This window comes from Temnothorax americanus, unplaced genomic scaffold (assembly GCF_048541705.1).
Source record: "Temnothorax americanus isolate GAGA-0224 unplaced genomic scaffold, ASM4854170v1 Scaffold75, whole genome shotgun sequence".
In the NCBI taxonomy this organism is placed as follows: domain Eukaryota; kingdom Metazoa; phylum Arthropoda; class Insecta; order Hymenoptera; family Formicidae; genus Temnothorax; species Temnothorax americanus.
The window spans coordinates 1-24,732 of NW_027509798.1; the positions used below are offsets into that span (position 1 = coordinate 1).

The 24,732-nt window shown below is 38.1% G+C and overlaps 1 protein-coding gene and 2 long non-coding RNA genes across 6 annotated transcripts; 1 reads left to right on the plus strand and 2 right to left on the minus strand.

The window, feature by feature from the left end:
• Nucleotides 1-653: 653 nt before the first annotated feature.
• Nucleotides 654-12,460, minus strand: LOC143906698 (G2/mitotic-specific cyclin-B3-like). 2 transcript variants are annotated; one of them, XM_077422948.1, is made up of 6 exons: nt 11,909-12,460; nt 11,418-11,753; nt 10,918-11,275; nt 10,652-10,804; nt 10,180-10,460; nt 654-1,462 (listed from the first exon to the last, which is right to left on the minus strand). In XM_077422948.1, exons 3-6 carry the CDS (start codon nt 11,197-11,199, stop codon nt 1,411-1,413), a joined length of 768 nt encoding a protein of 255 aa, XP_077279074.1. In that variant the 5' UTR covers nt 11,200-11,275; nt 11,418-11,753; nt 11,909-12,460; the 3' UTR covers nt 654-1,410. The 2 variants fall into 2 exon arrangements, with proteins under 2 accessions (XP_077279074.1, XP_077279073.1); XM_077422947.1 differs by having other exon boundaries at nt 11,418-11,756; nt 11,909-12,459.
• Nucleotides 12,461-15,352: 2,892 nt separating this feature from the next.
• LOC143906700 (uncharacterized) lies at nt 15,353-17,178 on the minus strand. 2 transcript variants are annotated; one of them, XR_013259619.1, is made up of 3 exons: nt 16,713-17,126; nt 16,345-16,620; nt 15,353-16,177 (listed from the first exon to the last, which is right to left on the minus strand). It is a non-coding gene; the product is annotated as an uncharacterized LOC143906700 (long non-coding RNA). The 2 variants fall into 2 exon arrangements; XR_013259618.1 differs by having other exon boundaries at nt 16,345-17,178.
• A 4,692-nt stretch (nt 17,179-21,870) lies between these two features.
• Nucleotides 21,871-24,247, plus strand: LOC143906699 (uncharacterized). 2 transcript variants are annotated; one of them, XR_013259616.1, is made up of 3 exons: nt 21,871-23,347; nt 23,433-23,659; nt 23,756-24,247. It is a non-coding gene; the product is annotated as an uncharacterized LOC143906699 (long non-coding RNA). The 2 variants fall into 2 exon arrangements; XR_013259617.1 differs by having other exon boundaries at nt 23,759-24,247.
• The last annotated feature ends 485 nt before the right edge of the window (nt 24,248-24,732 follow it).

A 24,732-nucleotide genomic window follows, 5' to 3' on the forward strand; every position in this document is an offset into this window, starting at 1 on the left:
CGGAATGAATTCGCCAATTCAGAATCAGGACCGTCGATCGCCAATTCAGGATCAGGATCAGGACCGTCGATTGCCAATTCAGGATCAGAACCGTCGATCGCCAATTCAGGATCAGGACCGTCGATCGCCAATTCAGGATCAGGACCGTCGATCGCCAATTCAGGATCAGGACCGTCGATCGCGAGATCACTTGCCTCGCGACCGTCGATCACGAGATCATAGTTCTCAGGACCGGCGATTGCGAGATCACTGGTCTCGCGACCGTCGCTCACGAGATCATAGTTCTCAGGACCGGCAATCGCGAGATCACTGGTCTCGCGACCGTCGATCACGAGATCATAATTCTCAGGACCGTCGATCGCGAGATCACTGGTCTCGCGACCGTCGGTCTCGAGATCATAGTTCTCAGGACCGTCGATCGCGAGATCACTGGTCTCGCGACCGTCGATCACAAGATCATAGTTTTTTTCATGACCGTCGATACCTACTACTTTTTTTTCTACGATGACGTTGATTGGTGTACGAAAGCGAACGTGTTTAAAAATTTAATATATATATATCTACGCGTACAAGAAATTAATTTTAAGTTCTTTTTAAATATATAAGTTAGCGATAGGATAAATAAAAATGTCAGTGGCAAGGGAAGATTCTTTATTATAAGCGAAATCGATTGGTGTTCGATGCATATCGAGGTAAAAATAACAACACTCAAGTGTAAGCTGTCATCGACAATAATTATACAATAATAGACATAAATTGTCTTTCTATCTCACTTTAGGATGTTTCTAACAATAATATACTAATTCTACGTATTTTACGCTCAAATATATATCTGTACCTCTACTTCTTCCCCGACGCTCATGGAATGCATGTAAGTTATAATGCAATTAAAAGGAATAAACTTTTCATATCTTTTTCTTCATTAAATAACTCTCCCTTCTTTTCTTTATAAAGTCTATTTCTTCCTTCTCTAAAAGTAGGTAGAAACATTATACGCGATTTGCAACAATTGTTCCGTGATAACGACAGAGATCATTGGAGATGTAGTTATGTACGAACAATAGTAGAATAAAAGGAAATACTGTATTCACAGAAACGTACCGTTTTTTACCGTATATGTAGATGAATTTCCTTACCTCAGGAACATTTCGCGACAAAACTTTTTAACATGCATTCGAGATTTTTTACGTTTTTTACGCCTTTGTTTCACGCATTATACAATTTAGAGAGTAGCGCCGCTATTCGCATGCTAACGATCACTTAACTAATGTCTAGGTTGTCCAACAATTCGATACGCGACTAGTCTTAATTTCTAATGCCTTGTTATCAAGATGATTCATCTGCCTGTATTTATATATTGAATTTGGAGCACTTTTTTTGACTTACAAGTTACTTCAGTACTCTTTCTATTTATATGTCTAAAGTCTCTTTTAGGGGCAGCTTTGCTACTTCAAAGAAAATCCTAGAATACAAATAAAATTGAATAAACATTGGTTATTCACGAAAATATGTTTCAATATATGTATATATAAATTATAACGTGTATTATATATCTATATCTATAAAGGAAGATGTCCTGACTGACTGACTGACTGACTGACTGACTGACTGACTGATTGACTGACTGACTGACTGACTCATCAACGCCCAGGCCAAACCCCTGAACCTAGAGACTTGAAATTTGGAGGGTGTATTCCTCTCATGACGTAAGCATCCACTAAGAAAGGATTTTTAGAAATTCCACCCCTAAGGGGGTGAAAAGAGGTAAAATGTGTTTTTTTCACGATTGTTTTGACTGACTGACTGACTGACTCATCAACGCCCAGCCCAAACCCCTGAACCGAATTTTTACCAAAAGTATATGAAATAGGGGTAGAATTTTCCGGGGAGTGCCACTATGTGTATAGTTTTTTGTTATCGATTTTCTGGAAACCGATTTTTTTAATTTTTCCTATTTTTCGAAAAATAATTGATCAAATCTCAACAAATTATAGATCAAACAGGGATAGAATTTTCCGAGGAGTACTATGAAATGTATAATTTTTCTACTATGAAATGTATAATTTTTCGTTACCGATCTTTTGGAAGCCGGTATCAAAATTTTTTCAATTATTTTCCGAGGAGTACTGTGAAATGTATAATTTTTCGTTACCGATTTTTTGGAAGCCGGTATCGAAATTTTTTCAAATAATTTTTACCAAAAGTATGACTGTCCTGACTGACTGAAGAAATAAGGGGGTGAAAAGGGGTAAAATGTGTTTTCACGACTGTCCTGACTGACTGACTCATCAACGTCCAGAAAAAACTTTATTTTTTATGAAAATATTTTTTGATTTTAGAAAATGATCAATATGTCCAACATTAATTCCAGGAGAAAATATTTCAAAAAATTTAATATTTACACCAGAGTTCTGAGGAAAAAAAATTTAATATCAAAAGTTAAATAAATTAAATTTTATTTTATAAAAATATATCATTTCTTTAAAATCTTTTTAATTGAATATCTCGAATTTAATTAAGCAATGTATTCACTTATATAAATGGAAATAATTGATAACTCATTCTTCTGTTTTATATGTGGCATGCTTCAAATATATTTATCATCTTGCGAGGTTTGCCTCGAACACTACAAATTTAAAAAACTTAACGTAATCATTGCTGAAGAAAGTTCGAGAGAGAGAGAGAGAGAGAGAGAGAGAGAGAGAGAGAGAGAGAGAAAGAGAGGGAGATAGTGTCTTTGTAAGGAGAAGAAGAAGACGAAAGGAAGGGAGAGAACAGAGTAAGTGGTAATATGTTTTGAAAGACAGGAAATTTATAAAAAAAACGTAATTAATGTTAGAGAGAGAAAAAGAGAGAGAGAGAGAGTGTGTGTGTGTGTTTGTGTGTATGTATGAACGTTTATTATAGCCTTTATATAGTTTTCTTTATTCTTTAAAGATATTGAGAGTCGAATTGGAAGGAAGGAAGAAGAAATAAATTATTCGAAAGTGAGATTGAAAGATAATTTTTTAAAGTAAAACTATTAGAGGAACTGTATTTTTTGAAGAAGAGAAAGACGAAGAGAAAAATTTTTTAAACAGGTAAAGTTATATACGTGGTAAATTTAAAAGATGAAAACTTAAATAATTTGGGACATTTTTATTAATGTTAACCATTAAAAAAGCATACATTTAATAAAGAGTAAAATATATTTATTTGAGATAGATTTGCATAATTAATAAAATTAATGAAAGAAAGAAAGAGAGAGAAAAATAAACAGAGAGAGAGAGAGAGAGAGAGAGTTATTACTTTTTTTTTTAAATTACTTTTTTAAAAATCTATATCTATAAAGCAAAGATATTTAACGGCAGGAAAAGGGCCAATAAATCTAAACCGATAAAATAAATATAACATATATTTTAAAATTTACTTTAAAGAAATCATAAATTATTATCTGTATTATTTTAAGCAATGAAACTGGATATAGATATAGATAGATTAATTTGTGAATTTCTATTCCTTTAATTATTATGTTTCAACATACTATATTTAATTCAGTAACTTACTATCATAACAACATAATATTAAAAATCATGAAATTATTACGTTTTAATAAGAAGGTTATTTTGTTGATACCTAGCCATTGTTGGTTGGTGCACCTAGAGGGTATTTCGTTTGTGAATTTTTATTTATGTAAATATTATGATTCAACATACTATATTTAATTATTAGAATTGTTGTCATAGCTTAACATAATATTTACATTCCTGAAATTATTATGTTTTAATAATCGTTATCTGTTTAATTTAGACAGACAGAAAAAGAAAGAGAGAAAGACAGAGAGAGAGAGAGAGAGAGAGAGAGAGAGAGAGAGAGAGAGAGGGAGAAAGAGAAAGAGAAAGAGAGAGAAGGAGAAAACTGTAAAGTATCTTTTACGTTAATTTCGTGTTTGCAGTTAATCAGGTAATTAGTTAGTTTCTAATAAAGAAGGAAAGGCAATAGTATCGATTTAGATTTATTGACCCTTTTCCTGCCGTTAAATATCTTTTCTTTATAGATATAGATTTAAGGAAAAATAATTTAATTTTTGAGAGCGCTTTTGTCACTTTTAATTATTTAATTTTTGAGAGCGCTTTGTCACTTTTAATTAAATCGGGATGGCAATCGATTTTTTAAATGTTAATGGGGAGATGGTACCTTACACTATTGTCCCCATTATAGGGGATGGAGCTTGCCTTTTCCGGGCCCTCTCCTATCTCATGTATAACACACAGTTAATGGCGAGGGATGTGCGTGAGATAATCGTGAGTCATGTGGTGGATAATTGGGAGGAATTTTCAATTATGTCCCACGACAGCTTGGGGAACAATTACAATAGTTCTAGCGAGTATCTCGATGAAATGTCGAAACCCTTTACTTATGGTGGTTTATGCGAGTTGGTGGCGGCTGGGCAACTTTTCGGGTTTGTTTTTGAGGTTTACCGTAATGGTAAGCTCTATGAGAGTTTCGGTGAGGAAGGTAACCCTGTTAGGAGAATACGTTTCACACAAGATATTTCTAAGGGACATTTTGATGCGTACGAACAACGTAAACCTGATGAAGAGAACAACAAACCGTCCTTCTCTCAGCCTGACTCAAACTCACACCTCTCAAAGCATATACTTATTCCTATTCCTAATGAGGCTCATGTAAAACGACGAAAGAGATACACTAATGTCAAAAGGAGGAAGCAACTTATAAATGCGTCCAAAAAATATGCACAGAATAACCCTGAGGTGCACAGAACAGCAGTGACTAGGTACCAACAAAAAAATCCAGAAATGCACAGAACAGCGGTGACTAGGTATCAACAAAAAAATCCAGAAATGCACAGAACAGCAGTGACTAGGTATCAACAAAAAAATCCAGAAATGCACAGAACAGCAGTGACTAGGTACCAACAAAAAAATCCAGAAATGCACAGAACAGCAGTGACTAGGTACCAACAAAAAAATCCAGAAATGCACAGAACAGCAGTGACTAGGTATCAACAAAAAAATCCAGAAATGCACAGAACAGCAGTGACTAGGTACCAACAAAAAAATCCAGAAATGCACAGAACAGCAGTGACTAGGTACCAACAAAAAAATCCAGAAATGCACAGAACAGCAGTGACTAGGTATCAACAAAAAAATCCAGAAATGCACAGAACAGCAGTGACTAGGTACCAACAAAAAAATCCAGAAATGCACAGAACAGCAGTGACTAGGTATCAACAAAAAAATCCAGAAATGCACAGAACAGCAGTGACTAGGTACCAACAAAAAAATCCAGAAATGCACAGAATAGCAGTGACTAGGTACCAACAAAAAAATCCAGAAATGCACAGAACAGCAGTGACTAGGTACCAAAAAAATAATCCTGAGGTGCACAGAGAGGCAGAGTCTCGATATGAACAAAGTAATCCTGGAAGAAGAGTAGAAAGGCGAATACTTCCGTGGACGGTTAAAGCTCATTCAGGTATGGCATATGATCCAGACGTGGCTTATGAGACAGAGAGCACTATAGCTTTGGGAACCATGAGTCACAAGTGCAAATATTGCAATGCTCTTAAATGGCAGGAAGAATCCCCTGGCATGTGTTGCAGCGCTGGAAAGGTGCAACTTGCACCCTTAGAACCTCTGCCCGAGCCTCTATATAGTTTGGTAATGGGCAGACATCCAGAGCACGTTCACTTTATGAACAATATTAGAAAGTACAATGGTTGCTTTAGTATGACATCATTCGGCGGTAAGCAGGTTCTACAAGATGGCTTTATACCGACCTTTAAAGTTCAGGGGCAGGTATATCACTTGGTAGGAAGTCTGCTGCCATTACCTGAACAGGAAGCTCAATTTCTTCAAATTTATTTTGTGGGAGAGGATGACAGGGAAGTGCGTTTAAGATGTAGCAATTTTTCAGATGTCAAACAGGGATTAGTCAAAGAACTACAGAGAATGCTACATGACGTCAACACCTATATAAAGGACCTGAAAACCACTTTGGATAAGGTATCTCCAAATTGCAAAAAGTTTGAAGTTGTTATCCATGCAGACAGAAAACCAGATGACGCTCATAGAGGTTGCTTTAACGCACCAATAGCAAATGAGGTAGCTCTGGTGATTGTGGGTCAGGAATTCAACAAGCGAGACATCGTGCTGCAGAGCCACGATAACAAACTGCGGCGCATCAGCGAGGTTCACCGGTCGTACGACGCCTTGCAGTACCCGCTCATGTTTTGCCGTGGCGAGGATGGATACTCGATTGCCATTCCTCAGCGAGACCATCAGACCAAGTTGCAACATAAGAATTTAGTTTCCGCAGCGAGCTTTTACTCATATCGAATTATGATTAGAGAAGGGGAAGTTAACCACTTAGTGTACTTCCGTTCTCTTTTTAGTCAGTTTCTGGTTGACATGTACGCCAAAATAGAGACAGAAAGGTTGAACTATATTAGGAACAACCAGGCGCAGCTTAGGGCAGAAAGCTACATTCACCTGAGGGATGCCGTGGGAAGGCAGGATGCTGACGTTTCTCAGCTGGGTAAAATGGTGGTGCTTCCGTCATCTTTCACTGGAGGACCTCGCTACATGCATGAGCGGACACAAGACGCAATGACATACGTTCGCTACCACGGCCGTCCTGATTTGTTTATCACTTTTACCTGTAATCCAAAGTGGAAGGATATAACAGATGCATTATTGCCTGGGCAAAAAACTCACGATCGACACGACATTATAGCAAGGGTATTTCATCTTAAGGTGAAGAAAATGATGGCTCTATTGAATAAAGGTAGTCTGTTTGGAAAAGTGTGTTGCTATATGTACTCTGTGGAGTGGCAAAAGCGAGGTCTGCCTCACATACACATATTGCTGTGGCTAGAGCAGCGCATCTTCTCTGATATGATCGACAAAGTCATCTGTGCGGAAATACCTAATCCTTTAAAAGACTCTCTTCTACACAATATCGTTAAAGCCAACATGATTCATGGTCCATGCGGGGGCTTAAACCACAATTCGCCTTGCATGAAAGATGGTAGCTGCAGTAAGAGGTATCCGCGAATATTTCAAAATGACACTCAGACAGGAGGCGATGGATACCCACAGTATCGGAGGAGGTCTTCAGCTAATGGTGGATACACCGTAGAAATCAATGGAATAGAACTGGACAATCGTTGGGTGGTGCCGTACAACCCTGTATTGTTACGTATTTTTAATGCTCATATTAATGTGGAATTATGCAATTCTGTAAAGTCTATTAAATACATTTGCAAGTACGTGAACAAGGGAAGTGACCAGGCGGTTTTTGCCCTGGAGAGTGAGAAGGATGAGGTGAAGATGTACGAGAGTGGGCGGTACATCAGTAGCTCAGAGGCGGTTTGGAGAATCTTGGCGTTCCCAATACATGAGAGGTACCCCTCTGTCTTCCATCTCAATGTTCACCTTGAAAATGGTCAGCGTGTGTACTTCAACTCTACAAACTTAATTGAGAGGATGAATAACCCACCTCAGACAACACTATTGGCTTTTTTTGAACTTTGCAAAACTGACGAATTTGCAAAAACTCTCCTGTACTATGAGGTTCCTTCATACTATGTGTGGAAAAATAATAAGTTCGAGAGAAGAAAGAGGGGGAAAGATGTGGATGGTTGGTCAGGAATAAAGAAGGACCACGTACTGGGAAGAGTGTATACCATCCATCCAAACAACACTGAGTGTTATTATCTGCGTTTGTTGCTACATGAGATTCGAGGTCCAACGTCTTTTTTAGATCTGAGGACTGTGAATGGTGTCCTCTGTTCCACATTCCAGTCTACATGCAAGGCATTAGGTTTATTGGAAGATGACAAGCAATGGGACAATACCTTGGAGGAAGCTGCATTATGTGATTCACCTTTAAAGCTGAGGGAGCTTTTCACAGTGATGTTGGCATTTTGCCAACTTTGTGAACCTCTGAGTCTTTGGGAAAAGTACAAAGACAGCTTCTCAGAGGATATTATGCGACAGGTAGAGAGAGAGTTGAAAGGTAGTGCGCAGAACATGATAGATGAGGTGTACAACAGATGCCTGGTAATGATTGAGGACGCAGTGATGTCTTTGGGAGGACAGGAGTTGGAACAGTATGGCCTGCCTCAGCCAAAAAGGTTTGGAGAGGTATTGGGGAACAGAGACTATTTGAGGGAGACAAACTACGATGTAAATGCCTTGGAAGAAGTGGTATTGAATAACGAGGGTTTATTAACAGATGAGCAACTCGCTGTCTATCGGCAGGTTCTTAGTAGCGTAGAGTCAGGAGATGGTCAGGTATTTTTCTTAGATGCTCCAGGTGGTACTGGGAAAACCTTCCTCATCAACTTACTTCTGGCGAGGGTAAGGAGAGAACGTGGAATTGCCTTGGCTGTTGCATCGTCAGGTATCGCTGCTACTTTGTTGGAGGGAGGGAGGACCGCTCACGCTGCTTTTAAGCTTCCTCTGAATTTAATTCAAACAGAAATACCTCTGTGCAATATTTCAAAACAAAGTAACATGGCTAAAGTACTACGGGATTGTAAGCTCATTGTTTGGGATGAAAGTACCATGGCACATAAGGGGGGTTTTGAGGCATTGAGCACAACCCTCAAAGATATTAGGGGTAACGATGGAGTAATGGGGGGAGTGACCGTGCTGCTTGCTGGAGATTTCAGACAGACTTTGCCAGTAGTGCCAAGGGGAACTCGAGCAGACGAAGTTAAGGCGTGTGTAAAGAAATCACATTTGTGGTCCCTTATCAGGAAAATCTCTATCAGGAAAAACATGAGGGTACACTTGAAAGGTGATGTTTTTGCAGGGCAATTTTCAAAACTACTATTAAAAATTGGAGATGGAGAGTATCCTGAGATGGAAGGAAAAGTGATTATTCCTGCAAATCTAGGTTTAGTAGTAAAAAGCCTAGAGAGTCTTATTAATAAGATATACCCTGATATTGCGGATATCAAAGAAAAATCTATGGATTGGCTGTGCGAGCGTGCCATTCTGACCCCTAGGAATGATAAAGCTGGTGTCATTAATAACATTCTTCTTAAATCATTCGAGGAAGGAGAAATGAATTACAGATCTGTGGACTCGGTGGTAGATACGGATGACGCGGTCAACTACCCAGTAGAGTTTCTTAACACAATGAACCCTCCTGGCTTACCAGCCCATAAGCTTTTTCTTAAAGTGGGGGCACCAGTGATGTTGTTGAGAAATTTGAATCCGCCAAAACTTTGCAATGGCACAAGGCTTCAAGTGAAGGCTCTACATAGAAATGTTATCGAGGCCACAATATTCACCGGATGTGCACGGGGAGAGACGGTATTTATACCACGCATACCACTAATATCGTCAGAGTATCTTTTTGAGTTTAAGAGGTTGCAGTTTCCTATCAAAGTTTGTTTTGCGATGACTATCAACAAGTCCCAGGGGCAGTCGTTAAAAGTAGCAGGAATTGATTTAAGTGAAGACTGTTTCTCACATGGGCAGTTCTATGTGGCATGTTCGAGAGTGAGCTCACCAAACAGTCTTGTGATACTAGCGCCTGAGGGGAGAACCACTAATGTGGTATACAAAGAAGTTCTAAAATAGAAAAAAAAGGTTGTAGATATTTTTGGAGCATTTTTAAAAAAAAATTATGATAAAAAATATAATGTTCGCATGAGAGAGAAAAACATGTATGTGAAAGACATCATGCCTGTTTGAGAAAACAAATAAGGAGAAAAACATGTGTGAAAGAGGTTTATATAATTTTGCTAATTTTTATGGAAAAAATGACCTAATTTTAAAAAAGGTGAGAGAGTAAAAGACACCATGTCTGTAAGAAACACCATATCTGTAAGAGACACCATGTCTGTAAGAGATACCATGTCTGTGAGAGACATGTATTTAAAGTAATTAAATACGGGAAGAAAGCACGGATTTCTTTACAGTGGAATAGGCCTACTGGGGAAACCACTAAAAAAAAAACGCATTTATAATAGTACCTCAAGGGTGATGCGGAAATCTATTGGCGTTAAATGTAAATATACGCTATCATCTATTTGCGTGTCTCATTAAATATGTCTTTCAGGGCGTGTCCTCCGGGGCGAAGCCCGGGTAACCAGCTAGTATATATATATATATATATAAAAATATAAAGTGTAACATGTTCAATATATAAAATACTTACTTGTGGCTGTACTTGCTGTGGACAGTCTTTAATGCTTCTTCGTGTTTCCTATGCAAGCTCTGGTTTAAAAGATTGCAAATATCTCTTATGTCGTTAAGTTTATAACCGCTATAGTATTCTAATGTTGGATTCCATCCTCCCAAGTCCTTCATTAGCAACGCGAGTAACAACGCCGCCGCTGCCATTTTACTATCGCTAAACCTGATCATTGTATAATCCATCAGAGAATGTTCCAGTATGTACCGAGCCAGAGTTGACGTGGGCATAGACACCTTGGCACACTATTTTCAGATAGTAGTGATGAATTAGTATACGTTTATATAAATTCCATTTGAATAAGACGGATATTTTATTGGAGAATTTTGAAAAATTATTATTTCATAGAAGAAATAATGTAAAATTCATTTAAATCCTGGGACAGAATAATTACTTGGATACCCGATATAAATTGTTAACTTTGTGAATATCTTACCCTGGCATAATGCCAAAGAAATCTGTAAGAGAGAGGTATTCCCAGGTCAAAATTGACTATTTTTAAAATACTTATTTCCATTTTGATCAGCTCCCTTTTTGTGTAAGCGCCGTTACATATATACAAATCTTCCACCATTAGTGGTATTCTTTCCTAAAGTTAAAGTTAAGAATAAAATAAGTTTTTGTTATTGGGTTTACTGCTCGACATGAGCACAATATCAGGCAAAAATTTGTGTAGCAGAGATATTATTATATAAAACTTACGTCAAACTTGCTCGCTATGAAAAGACTCGCAGCGCCCAGCAGTTGTAGAGTCTCTTTCCCGACTGTCATCTTTGTTAGGTATAGATCGACCAGTTTTACAGCCAGATATAAGGTCTCGTGATTCAACTCAAACGACTCCTGCACCTCGACCATCCAATCGACCAGTAGCGCTCTCATCCATTCCCTCGCCCCTCGCCATGGCGAGAGGCATACTTGCCGATCCATGTAATTGCCGATGGGGAATAGGCGTTCTCGTTCTTTCAAATACTCAAAGATGTCCATCGCATAGTGTGACACCTAGTACGGATCTAGCCAATTCTCGACATCAAAGTCCCATTGGACACCTTCGGGTAATTGTCTTAAAAAAGAATAAAAAATAAGTTGAACCGATAATAAAATAACTTACGATAATTCCTTCGCGCGTAAACGGGATTGATCTCCTCGGCATCAGCTCCCTGCCGTCAATATATACCTGTTATAATTGCAAATCGGAAACGTACCTCGAGTCCAGCTCTTCTGCGATCAACGAAGTCGGGATCGAACGTGTCAGTCGTCACTTTCTGCCAAGCGTAGAGAACCTTCTTTTCCGGCAGCGGTGGTAACACGATGTAGGGATACGAAATCTCGGGATAAGCACGAAGCAATTCAATTTTCAATTCAGTATATCGCCGGCACGATTACGGTGTTACTGCCGTTTCGCGTACGCGCGTATGCGCGCGTTGTCGCACCTTATACCTCGCGACAGCGTGCGGCTCGTGCAAACGTTAACGCGCGGCCGCAATCGCGCGGCAGAAACGCCTCGTGTGAACAGGCTCCTTGATCTCAGTATCAGCTCCCTGCTGTCAATATAAAAAATAATATAATAGGTTATAACCTGTATGTATGTATAAACACTCACGTAAACGTAGTATAAACAGTAAATAAAATAGTACAAGTATAACAGTAATATATAGAATAAGATAATTATAGGATAATTACATAAAACAATTACCTTGAATTAATCGTCGCGTCGCGTAAAGAGTCACGGTCGGTCTCGCTCCGCGCGTACTACCGTATCTCTCTCGAGATAGGTTATAACTGATGAACTGACTGACACTCTGACAGCGCGCTAAACGAACACACTTGTCTGCACTGCACTGCACTGCACTGCACTGCGATACTAACGCTGCTAGCCGCCAGTGTCGAAAAAGTGAAAGTGACGTTCTCTGTTTGTTACATGTATGTTATAATGAATGCGAGCGGTTGACGTAGAAGAAAGTATCTTAAAAAAAATTTTTGACATTTGGACTTTGCGTCGCAATATCTCCGCTCGTAGGGCACGTAGCGGAATATTATAAGAGAAACCCCCCCCCTAATTGGACCCCAAGCTATCGATCAAGCCTAATTAGAACTTGATCCGTTCACTCGTTATCGAGATCTCAACATCTCGTATACTCGCAACCCGTCGCGTCGCGTAAAAGAGTCACGGTGCGGTCTCGCTTCGCGTGTACTTGGCGCGAGACACTACCGTGTCTCTTGATAGGTATATTTCTTAATCCAGTAAACATAATATTTCAAATCGCGATACATAACGTTTTAAAGACGTCATTAAGACGTTTTAACAATTGCTAGTAAAATTATTTCAATATTCAATCTTTGATTGCGGGCCCTTGCTCATTACGTTCTTCAAAATATTCTAATTATTTAAATAAGCGTGTTAGAAGCATGTCTTTCAATTGCAGCTTGCTTTTTGAACAAACGGATTGGTTAAAGTGGATTTTAATCGATCATTTATCGGTGTTTTTCAACCATCCGTTTATACTGTTTTCTTAGGCAAAATCTGTGAGTAATGTATTACTTTCTTTTATGTTTTATCTCAAGTGATTCGAGTTTAGTTATTTAATGTTTCATGTGCAACACATAGTCAAGCAGAACGGAGACGAGTGTTGTATTATCTGTATGTATATATTACAGTTAGTTAATAAGAGAATATTTTATTTAAAAATAGCCCAAATATTTTAAAACATCCGACTAAAGCAGCTCCTAGATAATGAATATTATTGCACAATCTAGAAATATTGTACAATATAATTGTACAATAATATTGATCGTCTAGGAGCTGTTTAACGTAACGCGAATCACTTGGTTATATTATGTATAAACATATTGTATATTGCATAAATATATATTATTCTTTTACAGATTGCTTCAAGAATGTTGAGGGGGGGGAGAAAATATTATATATATATATATATATATATATATATATATATATTTACAACTTGTGTCTGCTCGGTAAATAACAAACAATCATAATCGTTAAATAATTTCTTTTTTTGTTACAGCTAGAAGATGAATGAAGAGCAGAAAATCTCGCGGGTCATACCGCGGTCGTGGATACGATCGTGGATATAGCAGTGGACGTAGCCGTGGCCGTGGCCGTGGCCATGGCCATGGCCGTGGCTACGAATATAGCAGTGGACATAGCTACGGATCATACGGATATAGCCGTGGCCATGGCTACGGATCATACGACGCCGGCCGCGGCGGTACCGGCAAAACAGTTATACAAACGTTTAACCTATAAACCAAGTTTATAGGTAGATTTATAGGTAAATCGTTTGAAATTTGCCTCATTAATCGTTTGAAACGCGTGCGCATGCACACACACGCGCGCGCACACACACACACACACACACACACACACACACACACACACACACACATACACACACACATCTCTGATCTATATAAACTTTGATTGTTCTCCAGGCCGTGGCTGCTCCAGGGTTACATCCGGACGCACACCGGTGAGAAGCCGTTCCGATGTCAGCACTGCAATCACGCGTTCGCCGATAGGAGCAACCTCAGGGCTCACCTACAGACCCACAGCGACGTCAAGAAATAAATATATTCCTGCGACAGGTGTAGCAAGACATTCAGCAGGATGTCGTTGCTCACGAAGCATCAGGATGGTGGCTGTCTGGGCGTGCCGGTGTCAGTCGGCTATTTTTGCCAAAGTTTCGCGTCTCTGCGACCCACGAGATGTTTATCTCGTATGTCGCTCGTTTTCATTTCGCGGTCTCAAAGTACCTTAGAATGCAGTACAAATGTCGAATTAGTAAAGTCTGGTATCTTGGTGAATCGCTCGCGAAATATCGATTAACTCTTTCGCCATCCGACTATATCCTTCCAGGAAAGTGCCTTTTAAGTTTTAAGTAAAGTTTTAATCATAAAAATATGCATTTTTGTTTCATGACGAAAACATTTTTTTATTTTATTTTGCAATTGAGAAATAAATTATTTTGTGACTCATTGTATAAGCGTGCTAATGATATAATAGTACTTAGAGATTATACTTCGTTCTTTCGAGAGATCGGTCACGTCGCTCCGAGCACATGAGGAATATCGATTAATTATTATAAAAAACTGTTCGATTACCGTGCGATACGGTCCCGTGAAACTGCTGTGCCATTTTTTTATGTTTTATGTCATTTTTTCTCATTTTATTTAATACAATCGAGCACGTAAAACGCGATCATAAAAACCAAGAGATCGAGAAATAGGCCGACGATTTGCACGTGCGAGCACATCCGAGTATTATTTACCGAGTATTATTTATTTATCATAAGATTTTCTCATGTTTAATGGCGCGAGACACTCTACCGTGTGTCTCTTGACTTATAATTTTAAGATTATAATTAGAAAACTATATACATGTACTTTATTATTTTTTCTGGACTAGTTTTTTGTGAAATAAATACCTCGATAAATCTGTAATTTTTGTAAGTTATTTTTAATGTAACAATGGCGAAAGAATTTGATCCCACGCATTCTTGTCAAGTATAAAATTATATCCATAAAATATCCTATATCCTAAAAGAGTATCAATCTTTTGAAGTTTGCAATTAAGAAATAAATAATTTTGTGACTCATTGTATGAGCGTGTTGATGATATAATAGTACTTAGAGATTATACTTCGTCCTTTCGGTCACGTCGCTCTGAGCACGTGAGGAATATCGATTATAAAAAGCTGTTCGATTACCGTGTGATGCGGTCCCGTGAAACTACTGTGCCATTTTTTTATGTTTTATGTCATTTTTTTCTCATTTTTTTTAATACACTCGAGCACGTAAAACGCGATCATAAAAACGAAGAGATCGAGAAATAGGACGATTTGCACGTGCGAGCGCATCCGAGTATCAAGATATTATTTACACTGACAAAATAATCGATCAACGCTCCTGCATAGTTTACTATTTCTTATTTCGGTATAACGCCTACCATAATCGAAACAATTATACTATTAGTTTCGATTCTTTACAAATACCAAGGATAACCAATTATTGCATTAATCTCAACATTAATGCAGCGTACCTTCGATATACAATAGTTTTAAAATAATTTCTTTCTGTTGAACGCAGCCATTGTAGCATGTTTATACATAATATAATATTATCGTTCAATTTTTCTTGTATTCTTTCCCGAGCCAGTTTCATATGAAGTAATACAATTTTATAGTCTCGTAAATTTGAAAAACAAACATTTGCATTATTCTCAAAGAATCTGTGTAAAAAAAACCCTTTATGTCAAGTCCTATTTACTTTCATGTGTATTTCAGGTAAAGCTATCTGTATCTCCACATAAAGACAGTAAATTTATAAACTTTGTACTAGTAAATAAATCTTTATAAAGATAGTAATTATAAACACGTATGATAAATGTAAAAAAATTTGGATAGTACAAGTGTTACTTAAATGGTAAAAATATTATACACCAATCATTTAACTTTTATCGTATATAACACATTAAATGTTAATCTAATTAACGTGCATGAATGTAAAATAAACGCGTTTCATTGTCATTTGAGGTATTGATCAGCGGAATCGGCAGGAAGCATAATTTTAGTACTTCTCATATATTAAAAATCTTAATTTTATCATTATAACTAAACATAAATAAACTTCACTAAAAGCTTAGTGGCGAAGAAAATAGAAATTTCCAAGAACAAACAAATCTCTCATAAGCCTAAGATCCTACATGTCTAAACCCACGTTTTACATTATTATCTTCTAAGATAGAAAAATAGAGCACTTGTAGCATAAGTTAAATAATAATAATTGCTTTTCAGCATACACAAGTGTAAAAAATATTTTAACTGTATTGTTATTAAAAAAATATGAAAACAATATATGCTACAGCTACGAGCTACTCCCAGAAACTCTTCAAATCCAATAGTAATCGATCCAGTTTGATCTGTGTCTCTTGTCCTAAATGCCTCTGTAACATACAACATATCTTTGTTAAAGAAACATGCTTAAATCATGCTAAATATTATCAAACCATTGCACGTACGGATGTTTATAATTAGGCCTCTAATTAGATTAATAAACGATATCAAAATTATCATAAAATTTTCTTCTTTTTATGTAAACATTTCTAATTACCTGTAAACCTCTGTATTCGAACACACAATACTATGAACTGATCCACAGTAATGGACTGATGACCACGAAGATCGCTCTTTTTTATAAGGAATTGAATGAAGTCCGGACTAAGCCTACCTCTCGGCCTACCTATAGCCCATTTGTGTTAGAGCTGCGTTTAACTCATTCTCTTGTATACTGCCCGAATTATCGTGGTCAAAGCCACGAAATACACCGAGCCAAGAATTTATGTAATTGTAAAGAGCTTGGAATTCCGTTTATTATAGTGCCATTCTTCTTTTTGTCGAACATACGTGCGGAAAGAAATAGAATTCGTTGATATGTTTACAGCTCGTCGAAGAGAGCTAAAGCTCCGATTCACTAAATACCTTGAATTAATCGTCGCGTCGCGTAAAAAGTCACGGTCGGTCTCGCTCCGCGCGTTCTACCGTGTCTCTCGATCGATCGAAATAGGTTAACTGATGAACTGACTGACAGCGCGCTAAACGAACGCACTGTCTGCACTGCACTGCACTGCGATACTAACGCCGCTAGCCGCCAGTGTCGAAAAAGTGAAAGTAACGTTTCTGATTATGACGTCATCATATCAGACGTCGGCGTTAGAAGTACAAGTATCTTAATAAAAATTTTCGCATTTGGACTTTGCGTCGCAATATCTCCGCTTGTAGGGCACGTAGCGGAATATTATGAGAGAAACCCCCCCCCCCCTAATTGGACCCCAAGCTATCGATCAAGCCTACTTAGAACTTGATTCGTTCACTCGTTATCGAGATCTCAACATCTCGGGTACTCGCAACCCGTCGCGTCGCGTAAAAGAGTCACGGGTCGGTCTCGCTCCGCGTGTACTTGGCGCGAGACACTACCGTGTCTCTTAATAATTCGATAGTTTAAACATTCTATTGATGATGCAAAGCATGCGCGAGCGCTCCTGGTGGCAAAATTTGAACTAGCTTAAAGTTGATACACTGGAGCTGATTGGAGAGACTTAACTTCTATAAATCCCAGTCTACAATAGGTGTTTTAAGCCTCAAGCCCGAAGAAATTGACCAATCAAAGTCAATTATTCTCCTCAAATTCAACTGTAATTGAACAATTTCTTAAGGCTTAAAGATTAAAACACCTATTGTAGACCCATACTGAGTCTTAAGTACAATGAGGACCAAAAATGAGTTCCTTTTTCAATGTAGATGAGCTACCTTTCAGCCAATTACGTGTCTAAAAATGATGCGCTTATTTACACTTATCTATATTGAAAAAGAACCCAGTTTTGCTCCTCAATGTACATACGTCTCTCCAATCGGCTCCAATAGGCGTGTTCAGCAGACCAAGCAGCTCATTAGAAGTCGAACGTGATTGACTTTTACTTTTAGAACTAACCAATCAACGCAGTGTTGATAAAACGAATTCAACAGTTATATCTGCTGAACGCGACCAATGGCTGCGTTTTGCCGAACCTTTGCTAATTAAGCAAAGCGTAGCAATTAAGTGTGATTGGTTGGATCCAAAGGTAAAAACCAATCATATTCAATTGCTACTTTGCACTAACGTTAGCAGAGGTTCGGCAAAACGCAGCCAATGGGCGCGTTTAGCAGATCAAGCCGCTCAGTAGCAGTCGAACGTGATTGGCTCTTACTTTTAGAACCAACCAATCAGCGCAGAGTGTTGATAAGACGAATTCAACAGTTGTGTCTGCTGAACGCGGCCATTGTGTCTACTTTACACTAGTTTAGATTTTGCCACCAGGAGCGCGCTCGCGCAGCGCTTTGTGTAAAGTCACTAGATTTATAAAGTTTCATAATCATCCGCCATTTTGGCTCCATCACACAAATAGCGTATATATATATATACGGGTACAATTTCATGATGACGTTGGATTCGAGCGTCAAATCTGGTCACGTGACTACGTTTGACGCTCTATCTGTGGAGGGGGCAATAGCATCAAACAGCCAGCATCCATGCTTGTTTGAACGTTTACGGAGTTATGGCTTATGCACACAGCACGCGGAAACGCTTGCCGCGCGGCAAGGAGCAACGCGGTAGCCAATCAACGTGTTGTTTTTCCGTAAGAACCAAAAGTTTATTGGCTATCGCGTCACTTTTTGCCGCGCGGCAAACGTTTCCGCGTCCTGTGTGCAAAAGCCATTATAATATGTGTCCGTATTTCATTGGTCAAGGTGCAATTTTATGAAAATCTGGTCACGTGATAGATTTTTGAATTCCCGCGTCGAATGAAAAAAAATAAACTGTGTTTAGCTTTGACGTTCGACGCTCATTTTAGTAAATAAAGTTGCAATTTCATGGACGCTAGAAACCAGCGGCAAATATAGTCACGTGACAAATTGCCGCTCGTCTAATGAAGGGAGAAGTAAGCGGCAAAACGTGCGCGTCGTGAAATCGTCGCTTGCGATTGGCATTCATCGTTGATTATTGAATTTCGCGGCACGCTGAAAAAGCTGAGACGGTCTGAACTTTTTCTCCCCACTACATTTTCTTGACGTCGCCGCTGGTTCCTAGCGTCCTTGAAATTGCACCTTAAAGTTGCAATTTTATGGATAATACGCATAATACGTAAGCATAAGAAAACTGATTGGTCTATTTCCTTATGCACATGTGTATGGATCAATCAATTTTCTTATGCTTACCTATTACGCGTTATGTAAAAGTGTGTGCTTCCACCTTTAGTCAACAGCTTACTGCTTACTTCTTACTGCATACTGTTGCGGCTGTTGTAGACGAGCTATAAGGGCCTTAGCACATAAAAAAAACAGAAGCAGTAAAACTTAAGCAGTAAAGTGTCGTCTACAATGGCAGCAGGAGTATGCAGTAAGACGTAAGCAATAAGTTATTGACCAACCACAGTCGATTATTCTTGAATATATCTATGCATCACTATCAAAAAACATGATCATGTTTTTTGACGATATAGTGATGCATAAATATGTTTACACAAATTGTCCAAATGAAGTGTCAACATTTCTCATGTAAAATTAGCAAAATAATAATTGTTTACATCATTACCCATATAAAGCTAATGCTAAGACCGATATTTTATGTGTGTACGACAAATTTTTTAAGCATGTTAATTGGCTGCAAGATAGAGAATTTCTAGAAACTCAAGAACTTCTCTAATTACAGTCAGTTAACATGTTTAAAAAATAACTTATTGCTTACGTCTTATTGCTTACGTCTTACGTATTATCTTTTGGTTCTTACGGAAAAACAACACGTTGATTGGCTACCGCATTGCTCCTTGCCGCGCGGCAAGCGTTTCCGCGTCCTGTGTGCATAAGCCATAACTCCGTAGACGTTCAAACGAGCATGGATGCTGGCTGTTTGATGCTATTGCCCCCTCCACAGATAGAGCGTCAAACGTAGTCACGTGACCAGATTTGAAGCTCGAATCCAACGTCATCATGAAATTGTACCCGTATATATATACGCTATTTGTGTGATGGAGCCAAAATGGCGGATGATTATGAAACTTTATAAATCTAGTGACTTTACACAAAGCGCTGCGCGAGCGCGCTCCTGGTGACAAAATCTAAACTAGTGTAAAGTCGACACAATGGCCGCGTTCAGCAGACACAACTGTTGAATTTGTCTTATCAACACACTGCGCTGATTGGTTGGTTCTAAAAGTAAGAGCCAATCACGTTCGACTGCTACTGAGCGGCTTGATCTGCTGAACGCGCCTATTGGCTGCGTTTTGCCGAACCTCTGCTAACGTTAGTGCAAAGTAGCAATTGAATATGATTGGTTCTTACCTTTGGATCCAACCAATCACACTTAATTGCTACGCTTTGCTTAATTAGCAAAGGTTCGGCAAAACGCAGCCATTGGTCGCGTTCAGCAGATATAACTGTTGAATTCGTTTTATCAACACTGCGTTGATTGGTTAGTTCTAAAAGTAAGAGCCAATCACGTTCGACTTCTAATGAGCTGCTTGGTCTGCTGAACACGCCTATTGGAGCCGATTGGAGAGACGTATGTACATTGAGGAGCAAAAATGGGTTCTTTTTCAATATAGATAAGTGTAAATAAGCGCATCATTTTTAGACACGTAATTGGCTGAAAGGTAGCTCATCTACATTGAAAAAAGAACTCATTTTTGGTCCTCATTGTACTTAAGACTCAGTATCGGTCTACAATAGGTGTTTTAATCTCTAAGCCTTAAGAAATTGTTCAATTACAGTTGAATTTAAGGAGAATAATTGACTTTGATTGGTCAATTTCTTCGGGCTTGAGGCTTAAAACACCTATTGTAGACTGGGATTTATAGAAGTTAAGTCTCTCCAATCAGCTCCAGTGTATCAACTTTAAGCTAGTTCAAATTTTGCCACCAGGAGCGCTCGCGCATGCTTTGCATCATCAATAGAATGTTTAAACCATCGAATTATATAGATAGACCGGCCCATGAAGAATAGAGAGAAGGAAACCAAACTGCAGCAGAATTCGTTTTTTAAGTGTCGGAGTCACATTGTGTTTACTCTATTTCATTATAGCGAGACTAAGGGCCAAAGCACATATGACAGTCGTAGTCGTGGACGTAAGTAACGCACAAGCTTTGGCGTATCGTGATTTGTCAGGTCGAGGACTACGACCGTCGTATATCGCTACGCCATGTTATGTGCTTTGGCTCTAAAAGGCGTATTGACGTATACAAAAACATATAACCTTTCGCACATACGCACACATGCGGTTGGCACCAAAATGGCGGACGACGTGTATATACTGACTCTTATAGAGTTTTATTAATGTAGACTTCTATCCCTACCAAGCAATCAGAAGAAAGAAAAATAACTACAATTGAGGCTATGTCTGCCGTCATGTTCCCACGCTGCCTTTTACGGCAGAAGTCGGTTTATATCTATATAAATCTATGGTCCAAACTCCCAATAACAGACATTATTAAAGCCGGTATTCATAGTCGGATCTTATTTCCAGACCGTCTTAAGTAATGTCTTAAGACGCGAATGCGGTTCTGTGATTGGTTAATAACATCTTAAGATTGTACTTAAGACGCTGGTTTTAAATATAAAAACCGACTAATTCTTATTTTAAGACCGTCTTAAGTAATGTCTTAAGATGCTAATACGGCTCTGTGATTGGTTCATAACATCTTAAGATCGTACTTAAGATGGGATTAAATATAAGATTCAACTATGAATACCAACCTATGAAAACCGGCCTAAAACGTCTTAAAGACGTTATATCATAAGACGTTTTCAACATGTCTTTATGATGTCTTTATGACGTCATTTGTCCAGATTTGAGACATGCATGTTGTCTAGAATACCACATTATCTAAAAATCAAAAGTTATAATATTATATTATAATATTATAATATAAAAAAAGAAGTCAGCATATAAAATTTGTTTTAAGTCATCTAAAATCAAGATTTCAATCGTGATGAAAAATCATTAGTTTGGTCAATATGACATCACAGTGACATTATTTTAACTTTTCCGTTCTCCTGAAGACTTGGGATGAACATGTGTGCAATGTGTATGTGTGCAATAACGTTATGTGTGCAATGTGCTAATATGATTTTCTTATTTTATATGCGCAATAATATTATGTGTGCAATGTGTATGTGCGCAATAATGTCATGTGTGCAAAGTGTATGTGTACAATACGTCATGTGTGCAATGTGTTAATATGATTTTTTAATTTATGTGTGCAATGTCTATGTGCGCAATACGTCATGTGTGCAATGTGTTAATATGATTTTTTATTTTATGTGTGCAATATAGCCATGTGTGCAATGTGTATGTGCGCAATAATGTCATGTGTGCAAAGTGTATGTGCGCAATAATGTCATGTGTGCAAAGTGTACGGGTGCAATACGTCAAGTGTGCAATGTGTTAATATGATTTTTTATTCTATGTGTCCAATATAGCCATGTGTGCAATGTGTATGTGCGCAATAATGTCATGTGTGCAAAGTGTATGTGTGCAATAATATTATGTGTGCAAAGTGTTGTTGTGCAATACGTCATGTGTGCAATGTGTTAATATGATTTTTTATTTTATGTGTGCAATATAGCCATGTGTGCAATGTGTATGTGCGCAATACGTCATGTGTGCAATGTGTATGTGCGCAATAATGTCATGTGTGCAAAGTGTATGTGCGCAATAATGTCATGTGTGCAAAGTGTACGTGTGCAATACGTCATGTGTGCAATGTGTTAATATGATTTTTTATTTTATGTGTCCAATATAGCCATGTGTGCAATGTGTATGTGCGCAATAATATCATGTGTGCAAAGTGTATGTGTGCAATAATATTATGTGTGCAAAGTGTTGTTGTGCAATACGTCATGTGTGCAATGTGTTAATATGATTTTTTATTTTATGTGTGCAATATAGCCATGTGTGCAATGTGTATGTGCGCAATAATGTCATGTGTGCAAAATGTATGTGCGCAATAATGTTATGTGTGCAAAGTGTACGTGTGCAATATGTTATGTGTGCAATGTGTATGTGCGCAATAATGTCATGTGTGCAAAATGTATGTGCGCAATAATGTTATGTGTGCAAAGTGTACGTGTGCAATATGTTATGTGTGCAATGTGTACGCGCGCAATTAAGTCATGTGTGCAATTATGTGTGCGCAATAATGTCATGTGTGCAATCTGCTTGTGTGCAATAAAGTCATGTGTGCAATGTGTTTGGCCATGTGTGCAAACGTACGTTCATATTTTTAACTGTAACATGTGTGCAATAATGCTTGTAGGCAATCGCTCTGTAGGCAATCGGGAATGTCGGCAAACGAAGCTGTAGGCAAAATGTTGTGGGCAAACGAAGCTTTTGGCAATCGGGATTGTAGGCAAACGGAGCCCCCCAAATATATGTTCAAATAGTTTCAAAACTATTGGTAGTGGTTCTGTTACAGACGGAACATATAAACTGGAAATTCAAATTACCGATTACAAGCCTGAGGACAACGTCAATTTTGAAAAAAGACAAGAAGTCGAAATAAAAGGATTCGTCAAAATGTCAAGTAAGTTATGTAGAAAATTTTTTAACTTGATTTTTTATAATATTATTGTATTATACTGTAATTAATATTATGAATTTGTTTTCAGATGATATTTTCTATCTAGATGTGCAAAGAATGTCTGATATCAAATTAATTGGAAATGAAACATTATCGTTTGCTCAGCTGTTGCAAGGTACAAAACCAATTATGAAGAGATCTATGTCTGACGACATGTCAGGTCCATTGAACAAGATTGTTTGTGAATAATACGTATACAAGTTGCTCGCATCTAATTTTTAATATTAAAAAAGTCATTATGTATTTTCAACTTATGTAAGTTTTATAGTATTTAATAATTATTACCGTAATAGTATGTAATATTAATGTAATTTTGATAAATTGTTTATTAATTAGTAAATATTTTTTCAGCAGGTTCCTGAATTATATTATTTATAAAGGCCAAAGGGAACATCGGTCTCGTCCTCCTTGTATGCAGCAAAGCAATAAGCCTAAAGAAACTTTGGTTAACGATACAGTGGTTGAGCAACTACGTTGCGTTGTCGTCAATCGCCAATCGCTACTAACGTTGCTACGTTACATCTGATGAGAACTATTAATTTCCAGCACGTAACATAATACATACCGACGCAAGGACTACGCGATTATGGAACGCGATATGATTAGTTTACGCTTATTGTTAAGACTGTTTGCTACCGACATAAGAATACAGTAGGCTGTTTAAGAAATCGTTATTCTCTTTGAACATATTTAAAGGCACAATATTAATATTTATGCATGATTTAGTTTAATGATGGTAATTACATTGTCGTGTTTGATATATTGATATTCCCCCCGATTTATATTTAGGTGTCACCGACACGGTCGCCACTCGATTTTAACCCCCAAAACGAGAAAGGATAACGCTAGATATTAGGATTTTCCCAACCTTTCGACGCCTCGCTGATTCCTCTTTCCTTGTTTCTGTTTCAAGTCGCCTCGTTGCCGCTGGATCTTGGATTGTCGATGGACCAAGCACCTCGGACCTCTTCTGGACTGCAGCTGTGCACCGCTGACTGTGTCTCTGGATATGCGCTGGACCGACTTAAGATCTCCCCGAACAGACTTGGGATCGCCAACAGGTAAGTATCAGGATCAGGTAAGTATGTCTTTTAGGTAGGTTACCCGCACACAAATAAATTTGAGTACTCTGATTTCTTTTAGCAAATAAAATATAATCTATTTTATTTTATTTCAGGTTGTACAAATTTTGCGTGACCGACTTAAGTTTTAACGCGTCTACCGCGGGATATGTTACGCAAAGTCTAAGTGTTGATCGTAAGGCTCTCAAGACCGAATCAACTGTACTTGTTGAAGCTCTAGCGCGGAATCCTCGATGCTTGGGCTCC

Excerpts from the sequence above, each read along its gene's own strand:
- LOC143906698 (XM_077422948.1), bottom strand. The coding sequence starts at position 11,199 with ATGGACATCTTTGAGTATTTGAAAGAACGAGAACGCCTATTCCCCATC. Across the intron at positions 10,805-10,917 it reads TCATAGCGAGCAAGTTTGAC|GAAAGAATACCACTAATGGT; the intron begins GTAAGTTTTATA and ends CTTTAACTTTAG. Across the intron at positions 10,461-10,651 it reads TTCTTTGGCATTATGCCAGG|TGTGCCAAGGTGTCTATGCC; the intron begins GTAAGATATTCA and ends ATCTGAAAATAG.